The following is a 10993-nucleotide window of genomic DNA, read 5'->3' as shown; positions in this document are numbered from 1 at the left end:
AAATCTGATACTGCAAACATAAGATATATTTTGGATAAAGGAAAGAGTGTAGCAGGACAAAAAGAGCCAAATTAACAGTCTTTCATGTTTACAATTACGTAGACTCATGTTACTTTTAACATCATCAAGAGTACACATTAGTCATATAAATCTGTGTGAATGAATGCAAAAAGAACTCTTTAGCAGATCATCTGAGGGATAAAAGATCTGAATTCGATCACAGAGAGCTAAAGACGACGATCGAGTACAAACATAACCACGTGGCTAAGCTAAGTCATACCTTTGGTAGATTCCATAATAATACCAAAGGACATAACTCAAGCATGGGATCAACGAACATACAATAATGTGTGTTTTTTTTAGAGAGAGAAAGCGAGTTGAGAGAGCTTCAAGTGAACGATAACAAGAATCATACTGTATATATTATCACGAAATAAAATAAAACTAGTTAATAAGATATAACAACAGAGAAAAAAGAGCAAAAGAACGAAGAGGCTTTGTTTGTATAATATTATATTTTATTCATGTACTTATATATTTAAGAATATATAGGAAGAATTGAAGTTGCTTTTCTTTTTGTTTCTTTAGGTATCTTTTTGTTTTACATCTCTTTCTTTTTGTTTTATATCACAATGTATCTTCCTTACATAAGCTTTCCTGCTTGCTCTCATATTCTCCTCCCTCTTTCCTTTCTCAGCTTTTTTTCGTCGGTTTTCTTGATGTAAGTGAAGAAGACACTGAAACTGAGTTAGCTGAACCCACTGAACCCATACTATAATATACGCTATATAAAGTATTACCGGGTGGTTGTGTGATTAATGGCACCTGTTGCATTACCACCCGGTTTTCGGTTTCACCCGACAGATGAAGAGTTGGTGGCTTACTACCTCAAGAGGAAGATCAATGGCCACAAGATTGACTTGGAAATAATCCCTGAAATTGATCTTTATCAGTTTGAGCCTTGGGAGTTGCCAAGTACGTATGTATATATCATGGATTTTTTTTTTTTTTTTTTTTTTTTTTTTTTTTTTTTTTTTTTTTTTTTTTTTTGCATGATTTATTTTACAAAATTGATCATGTACTAAGCTTACTAAGAAGCTCTCAAAAGACACAAAACTGATTATTTGACTATTTGTAGTCCATTAATTTATTAAAGTCTTAAGTTCACAGTTTGTGAAAGATGTTGTACCTAATACTCTAATAGGGTATGGGTCAATTCAAGTAAATATCCATTCGTTATGGAAAAAAAAAAAAAACTTGCCGATTATTAAAAATTGGTTTGGTCAATTAAGATGATTAATAGGTATGAGTTAGCTTTATCAGGTCTACATATTATTTAAAATCTGTATAATCATGAATTTTATATGACATATAAATTGTTTAGCAAATCCATGTACACAAAGTAGTGCGTGGCTTCTTGCTACAACATTCTTCGTAAATAAAGGTAAAATTATAGTCTTTAATAGTACTAAAGTCAAGTGCATTGATACAGAAAAATTCAAAGCATCAGTAATTTAGATAGTTAAAAGGTAGTACTTAATTACAGGGTCAATGCATTACCAAATTCATTTTCCTTAACACAAAAATTTGACAATAATAGGCACACACAGTTCAATTATTCAGAATTACTACTACATTATCTAGTTTGTTTCTATTTTTTAATTCAAATATTCCTGTTATCTAGATTTAGTCGTCACATACTCAACTTTAAGTAAATTATGCTATCACCATGACTATTAAGTTGGATACTCGTGGAACTAAAATCTATGATACTATATGGATGAATGAGGGAGAGGGAGGGCGACCGAGCTGAGAGTCTAAAAAGAGATGAACAAAACTGCAAAGAAGAGAGAGAAATAATATATACGGAGTAATAATGAAAGAACATGATCATATTGTAATTAACCCTCTATGTACTTTGGCAACTTTGCTAATTATCTGAATAATTTTGTTGCATGATCATCATGATCAAATCATAATCATTATTATAAATCATAAAAATCATAATTTATATTATAGTTAAGTAGCAAAATGGTCAACATCAAAGTAGAATTACTTGCTTTTTTGCTGTCTATACTTTTCTTCCTAAATGAGGCTTCTTAATTCTTCCTTAGATATGTTACTTTCATTTTACTCAAGCCATCATATATAATATAAGTTGAACTAGTTAATGTATCACTTTACATTAATCAAATAAAAAAAAAACAGTTATTTCAACCATGTTGATTGCATTTTAAGGCTCTCTTAAAACAACAAAAATTTAATTTTATTGAGGCAATCACAAAATGTCTTATGTAATTTATTTTTAATAAATCATGCTCTTTAAAAAAAAAAAAAGTGTACAAAATATTGAGGGTTTTTTTTTTTATTTTTTTTTGTACTTTTAACAATGTGGTAACATAGATTAATTGACCTAGCCCTTGACATAAAACATGATTTGATGATATGCATACATTTTTGAAGGTAAATCATTATTGCCAAGCAATGATTTGGAGTGGTATTTCTTTAGTCCAAGAGATCGAAAGTACCCGAATGGATCAAGGACAAATAGAGCAACAAAGGCAGGTTATTGGAAATCGACGGGCAAAGACCGAAAGGTAAATTCACAAATGAGGGCAGTAGGGATGAAGAAGACATTGGTGTACTACCAAGGGAGAGCACCTAATGGCCATAGAAGTGATTGGGTTATGCATGAGTACCGCCTCGACGAAGGAGAGTGTGAAATTCCTTCTGGCTTACAGGTAACTTGGACACTTTTCATCTTTGGGTTTAGAGTGTACAACCAAGCAAAAAGTGTTAGTAATTCTACTTAAGAGTGTGAAAATTGCACATTAAAAATCTAACATTTACAAAATTGCACAATAAAATTAAACCAAACCTTTGAAATGTGATTTTTTTTTCTCCCCCAATATTCACCAAGTCCATGCATTAATAACATGTAAATAAAAAGTCAATTTTCTTTAAATATTCAATAATTTTGAAAAGTACATGATGATAAATTGATAATGCTTTAAATTATTCTTTCTTATACTTGTACAAGACTAGGTTCTTAAACAATTTTGTTGGAAAAATTCGAGTTTAAAATTCTTTCTTATACTTGTACAAGGTTAGGTCCTTAAACAATTTTGCTAGAAAATTCGAGCATAGATTTATAAATTATAATACAACAATTGCACCACATATTTTTGCAACCTAGCTTTTCACAAGTTGCAATGTGTACGCGTTTAATATATGCTTCGTACTTTCGTTTTCTTGTAATTAAATTAGATTAATTGGTTTGCTGGTGATTCTTAAACTTGTGAACATATCTCATCCACATCATTGTCTTTTGTGACTTTCTCTACGCAAAGAAAAAAAAAACAAAACAACAATGTTTCCCTCCCTTATTATAATGATGCTAAATGTTTTTCTTGTCCAAACCTAGGATGCCTATGCGCTATGTCGAGTATTCAAGAAAACCGCGATAAACATCTCAAATAATATTGCATCTTCATCACAAGAACATTCATTCACCAACATAGTTCAAATGTCAAGTGATCAATCGTCGAGCATCGATATGTACACCGAGGGAAGATGTGATGATTTTGAGAGCTCCGATTATTCAATCCCTATCGAAGGATGCTCAACTAGTGCTACTCATGGATCTTCTTCATCACTATGTGATATAGGAGATGGGCAATGGATGCAATATTTGAATGAAGATGAATTCTGCTAATTTATTTTATCATCATATATTAATTTATTATGTTCTTCATGGTATTATTCATATTGGATAAATTACGCATGAAGTTAATTATCTTACTAGTAATTATTGGGTTTTTATGACTTGAAAATGGCTTGGGTTACTAGCTAGGTGCTTTGACGTGATATTTATTTTAAGGTACAGAAGAAAAAAAAAAAGAAAAAAAAAAACATTAGAAACCCCTCCTCACGACTCGTGAGGGGAATTGCTTTGATGTGAAATTGGTCCATAGGTTTTCCACAGGAGCATTGTATGTATATGCACATTATGTACGTTACACTTCTAAAAACTAATGAATACGCCATTTGATTGGGAAAAGGGGGTAAAGAATACATTGTAATTTAACAAATTTATTCTATTCCCTTCTTTACACAACACTTGTATGTTATTGATGTCTCAAATTGTTTGCAAGTTTTTTTTTTTTTCATTTATAAGTTATTATATTTACATATGCATTCAATTTTACTTTTTGCAACACATAGAAAATACATAATGTTTGAACATTTATAGTTTAAATTGAAAATTATGGATCAAATATGAAGTTTATACTACAATAAGAGTTGATAAAATGAGGAGGATTAGTACAATTGTTGATTTGATTATACTTATTATACAAAGAAAAATACACTGGGAATCAACTGATTTGTGCTTTGTCCAGTCTGAGTGGGAGGTGTTACCGTGTTACCCAATTTAGCAAGCAAAAGTCAAGGTTAGTCAATATGTTGCATGTTCCACGACTGGTCTAAGGGTGTTGACAGATGGTCCTTTAACGTGCTATCGGAGTTACGTAACGCAAAGGTTATGAATTCAAATCTCATCTACCCTCCACTTTCAAGTGGAATAATAATATTAAGTGTTGGCCGCTGGGTATGAGGAGGGCCCCCATAATGCATCCACACTTCATGCCTAATGGATTTTCGTGTGAGGGGGCGTAAACTTCAATGATCAGCTTAAGCTTTTAGTTGAGATGATCCTTTAATAACAGATATTAAAGAAATTTTTCATGGTTGTCCAATCGGGAGGAGTTCAAATTTGATGTTCTAACTTCAACGCAATTTGAACAGATTGTTTTGTGAATAAATTTATCTGCTGGATTATATTAACGGTTCTTCATATAAATTCTACAATTCTACAAATAAGAGTTTATATGAAAGACACCGAAATACACATCTCACACTTGCTTGCTTGGGAGAAACATATGCAGTAATTTTCTTAGAAGGAGACAAACACATGTATCACATAAACTTTGATGTATTGGTTTCGTTAGAATGGAACAAGCTAAATCAGTTGTTACTCATTGTATTCTAATAATTTTATTGTGATAGAGCGTAGCTCGATTGCATCGTTAGAGAGTCGATAAGTATTTATCATGTGCTTGAAAAATTTGTCTAGTATTATACAAAATTAGGTCATAGAACTTCTTACAAATAAACACAATAACACAACAAAAGAATTTGACTTCACCTACATAGACCAATTCATATATAATTGTGTACAACGATTTTTTGTCACGATGAAAAAAGGAAATTTTGTGTAGTACTACCCTAAAGATAGGGTCATTTGTGAACAACTACCCATTTTTTTTATTTATTTGTTTAGAACTACCCACAAATTTGAAAACAATTGGGTAGCACTACCCATTAACATTTTCCGTCAAATTAATACGTTATCGGAGCCCACTTTTTCACTTTTCCCACCCAATTAACTCTCCCTAATTGTATAAAGGTTTTAATTTACCTAATTAGGGTTTAAATTAGAATTCATTTTAGGGTTCATGAGTTTAGTATTATTTGGGGATTTTGATTTATAAGGTTTGGGGGTTTAATTGAATTGGGGTTTTTGCTTATTTTAGCATTAATTGGCCATTGTAATTGAAAAAAGTGAAAAATTGGGCTAAAATAACATTTTAATTGGATGAAAAACGTTAGTGGGTAGTGCTACCCAAGATCTTCCAAACTTGCATGTTATTCTAAACAAGTACAAAAAAAATGGTTAGTTGTTTACAAATAACCCTGTCTTTAGGGTAGTTTTACACAAAATTTCCATGAAAAATTCCGTTTATGTCCCACAACTTACATACATTTGTCACATTGAAAGGAAATGGGGCTTGCAAAACATAACAAATCTTAATTAATCTTTTCAGCATTAATTAACATAACAAATCGTAATGCCTCTCGTTAGATTAATTGAGTTAAAATGAAGGAGATGATGTTAAATATTCTAATAAATTGCATAACTATAATAAGATTTTAAAAATATTAGCGTTTGTTTTTGATTTAATATAGAAAATTTAAAGAATCAATAAAGAGTGAAAAATCTAAACTCTACGATAACTAATAAAATGTAGGAACCAATTGGCTGTTGGTGTAGTGGAGATCAATTCAGTTCAGCTCCAATTACTTCAGTTCAGTTTAGCTTAGTTCAGGAAATGTGAATATGCCATAAGTAGGGTCTATACGTGTCACTTTAAGGTTAGTCAACAAAATAAAAAAAAAAAACAAAAACAGAATAACTAAAAAAAACATCTAAAACTACCCAGCCACCCTCACGCCACCACCGTCTCCCCGCTTTCCATTCAAAAAAAAAAAAAAAGAAAAAAAAAATCAATCATTTCCAAATATTAGAATTACCTTGAAAAAGAAAAAAAAATGATGTCTACATTAGTTTTGGAGGTAACATTTATATATTATAAGAAGCTGCCATGTGGATAGTTATGAAGTCACTGATAATTACTTTAATATTAGTAACATATTGTTTACATAAAATGTATTTTTTCCTTTATTTAAAAACACAAAAATGCCTGACTGGAAAATAGGTCTGAGCAAAACTATTCGATGATCAGAATATTTGAAGATTTGATCTGCATCTCATTCAGTGATTTAGGATATCCCATTTGATACTAATTTTTGGATCAGATATCCAATTCGAAATTTTCAGATACTTGGATACCTATTAAGATACCAGTTTTTGGATTTTTGGATATTTGATATCCAAAAAATATCCGAAATATTTCCAATATCCAAATATCATGATTTCGGATAGGTATATCCAATCCTAATATCATGATTTTGGATATCAGATATTTCTAATTCAAATATCATGATTTCGGGTATCATATATTTCTAATCCAAATATCATGATTTCAGATAAGGGTTATCCAATCCAATATCATGATTTCAGATATCAGTTTTTTCCAATCCAAATATCATGATTTTGGACAAGGGATATCCAATGCAATTATATCATGATTTCGGATATAAGATATATCCAATCCAAATATCCGAAAATTGGATATTATTTCACATTTTCCTTACAATAATTTTAAATTTTAAAATTATTTTGGATATCTGATATATCACCTCTGAAAACTTTTGTATATCGATCGATATCTAAAAATTTTTATATTGAATTTGGATATCCCAAATTCCAGGTTGGATATTTGATTCTTGCTCATCCCTAGTTTTGAAGACTGCCCATAAGGGCCAAGGACAAAAACTTACTTAACAATCATACTGCATTTTAAGTTGAGAATAACTTACATGTGGGTTGAAATGATTGTAGTTGGCATCCACGCCACAATAAAGAGATAGAGGTGGGATGATCAACATATAAATTACGTAAGCTACTCTTCATATTACCGATTGGCTTATGGTTGTACACACATAAATTCAAAGGGGTATTATCTTCAATGATTCAAAGGATTTTAAGAAAATGCGTGCATGGGTGAAAGCAATTCGGATTAAAACCGAACCAAATCGAAAAACAAACCGAATTAGTAATTCGGTTTGGATTTTTTTTAAATTCGGATTGGAAAAATTAAAAAAATATGGATTACAGATTGGATTCAGTTTGGGGTTTTAAAAAATTGAAAACCGAATTACAAATCGAATTTTGACCTAATACTTTAAGCCCACTTTCTTTTTCAAAGTATCCAACCACTTTCCCCTTTCATATATAAACTTAAAAAAAAAAACCTAATCCTCAATTCTCCTTTCTCAATATCTTACTCTCTCACAAAGAATATAGTTAACAAGAAATGATTGTAGGAATTTTCAGGGTGAAGTTCGAGTTTCGGGTTTGAATGTTGCAAAAGAAGGGAACAAATTTCGGTTTGAATTGGATTCTAATTTGAAAAACCAAATTAATTCGGTTTGGATTGAATTAGATCGAATCTTAATCCGGTTTGGATTCGGATTGAGAATTCCGAAACCGAATTAATTCGGATTGGATTCGGTTTTGGCTATAATCCAAACCGCAAACCGAACTTTCACCCCTAAATGCGTGTATCAGATTATCTTTGATGATTCATAGGGGTTTTGTTGTTCTAATTTAAGACTTCTTTGAATAAAAATTGTGTGCTTTGTATAGACTTAGATAAACGACCTTAATCAATTGTCTTTTCTTTGCATCCAAGTAGTTATTATTTCGTACAATGGGTTCATAATGTATTAAAAAAAAGCATATAAGGAATATTACATTATTTAAACTACTTATGTTTTTTCACCAAAAAAAAAAAAAAAAATACTTATGTTTTGGTGCCAATTTTAAAAAATTACCCTTTAGGAGAGGAGGAAGAAAAAGATGTGTAACCAACACAAAAACAAATCTGTTTTAGTATCAATTTTGCTAAAGAATTGTTCAACAAAACTATACATCTCCAAAACTTAAAATTCAATTAACTTTTCCCTCGTATATCTGAGCCATGAAATTACTATACAGGCCAGAGCAGTCAGATGATCATGTATGTTTTGGGTCCAATGATAACACTTTAAAGATCCTCGGATCCATTGATTTCCTGCAGAAAGGAAGGCAGCTCTTTTACATAAACACTCGAGAATTATCAATCAAAAATGTATGTATCGGTGTTAAGTGTTAAACTGCTAACCTTGTCTGCAATTACAGCACCATTTGGAATTTCCAGCTTCACTCCAGACTTGGCACTGATGGTCACCTGTTGCAATATAAGGTGGTTTTGTTACAGTACCTAACAAACCCGACATTTGCAAAAATAACCTGGACAAGGAGCAAATCTAAAGTTGCTTTCACTGGAAGAAATCGTGATCGAGGCACATTTATACCAATAGCATTATCAAAGAACTGTTGCAAAAATAGAATTGTTTGTTTTAACATGTACTCTGTTAGTTTAGATGAACTACTATGAGAGGGGGGGGGGAGTGAATAGTAGTAGGTTCCAATCGTGAAACATATGCGGAAGTTGAAAACAAAACATAAAAGGAACTTAAAGAACACAACAAGATTTACGAGGAAACCTTCCAGGGCCTAAATGGAAGTAAAACCTCGGCCCTTCTCGAGACTTTCAAACAAACTCCACTATAATAGGCAACTCTCCTAGTACAACCTATTATTACAGACCTTTCTCACAAGTTCCACCACGGACACTTGCTATCAGATAAGAACCTATCCTACCCAAACCCGAGACACACTCGGGAAGTCTCAGCACGACACACGCGCTTACACTTTGCTTCTCACTGAAGCTTACTCACTGTGCAACCCAAGACACACTCAGGTTGTCTCACTATCATTTGAATTTTAGAGAATTCAAACCCATACACTCAAAACATGAATTTATAGAGAATTCACAGTCTCACCCCAAAACCAATTACAACACAAAGACTCACTCTAACACATAAGTGGAAAGCTAAACATGAAATCCAAATTCAAAATGATAAAGCTTAAACCTTTGGTAAACTTACTCTGCACTAAGTGGTTTTCACACTTAAAAATCTCACTTTGCTTCACTGCATCACTTCTATATTTATAGAGGTTCCTCAGTTCACAAAGTAGGGTTTTTGTAAATGTGATAAGCTTAAACAGAAATCTAATCTTATCACTTTAAAACCGAAATCAAACAGATTTAATTTCGTTTATCTGAAAACCAATTTTAATCAAATTCGTTCTATTTAAAAGATAGAATTTTATGAAAACGATAAAACCAAGCAAACCAGATTTTAAAAGATAAAATCGAATAAATACTTTTTCATAAAACTGTAATTATCTTTTATGAATTAATGAGCTTGTCAAGCTTTATCTGATTTCTAATAAGTTCCATGCATAACATTCAATTACATGTTTACATCAGCCTACAAAACAAATTTATCTTTTATACAACTATAAGTTATGAAGTCCATCTTTTTCGGTTGATATCTCGAGCTCTGCTCCGATCCTTGGTTGTTGAGGTTTGCCCCAGCATTACGCCGGAACCAGGTCGTTACAACCCGTTGTGAAGTTCCTGTTAAGAAACTTCGTGAAGTTCCATTTCTGAAACTTTTCTTCTGTCTTTACTTGTCCTCATGGATCTTTTAAAGTTCATTTGTTTCAGTTCCTACTCCCTGAGCTTACTAAACCTGCAAACAGCACAACACTAGAAAATCCTTATTAGATGAAAGTTTGCTCAATTAACATCATCACCAAAACCTCATAAGGGTCAGCATATTCTCGTGGTACTAATATATACAATGATACAAATAAGATCTTTAATGCAAAATAAGTACCTTAATTGCAGCACCAGCAGCTGTTTCTAATTGAAGAACCTTAATTCCATCGACTTCCTGAAAGCAAGAGCAGCTTATAGAAATGGTCTATAACAAATTTGAAAATTACCACCCCGTACTTGCAAAAACTCAAGGAGAGTGTAATACCTTGGGATTTGGAATAATATCCAACTTAATTGCATCAGCTTCTATAAGCCTTTTAACAGCATGTAAATCCACCCACCTGAAAACCATATCACACTGTGAAGTAACTCTAATATTCATCAGTAATAGCACCTCTCTCAAAACACTTTAGCTTGGGGATGCCCGAGTTTCTCATAGTGAGAAACAAAATTTGTTTCCCACATGACATTTTCGTAAATAAACCAGCTAAGGTTGTCAAACGGGTCGTATTGTGTCGGGTTCGTGTTCGTGTTGGTGTTAAACGGGTAGAAAAATCCTTGACCCAAACCTTACCCGTTTATTAAACGGGTTGAAAACCCTTGACCCAAACCTAACCCGCTTATTAAACGGGTTACCCGGGTAACCTTTTACCCACATAGCATGCATGTAATGAACTAATTAATATTCAATTCAAATATATAAAAGACAGACATCATTAATTCATTAAAGATACTATGAGTACAACAGTTTTAAGTTAGTAGTTTCAGTATAAGATATCACAAGGATTTAAAGCTAGTAGTTTTAACAATACAACCATACATAATATAAGATGATAAGAATTGTTCCAAATAAATTG

General features: G+C 32.0%; 1 protein-coding gene across 1 annotated transcript; it reads left to right on the top strand.

Moving 5' to 3' along the window:
• Nucleotides 1–655: 655 nt before the first annotated feature.
• On the top strand, nt 656–4121 carry LOC145605665 (NAC domain-containing protein 54-like). The gene is made up of 3 exons (XM_081661738.1): nt 656–975; nt 2464–2741; nt 3425–4121. The coding sequence occupies exons 1-3, from the start codon at nt 819–821 to the stop codon at nt 3713–3715; spliced, it is 726 nt and encodes a 241-aa protein (XP_081517864.1). The 5' UTR covers nt 656–818; the 3' UTR covers nt 3716–4121.
• Nucleotides 4122–10993: the final 6872 nt, after the last annotated feature.

This window comes from Chenopodium album, chromosome 22, assembly GCF_948465745.1.
Source record: "Chenopodium album chromosome 22, dcCheAlbu1.1, whole genome shotgun sequence".
Lineage (NCBI taxonomy): Eukaryota > Viridiplantae > Streptophyta > Magnoliopsida > Caryophyllales > Amaranthaceae > Chenopodium > Chenopodium album.
This window is presented reverse-complemented; position numbering and strand designations above follow the sequence as displayed.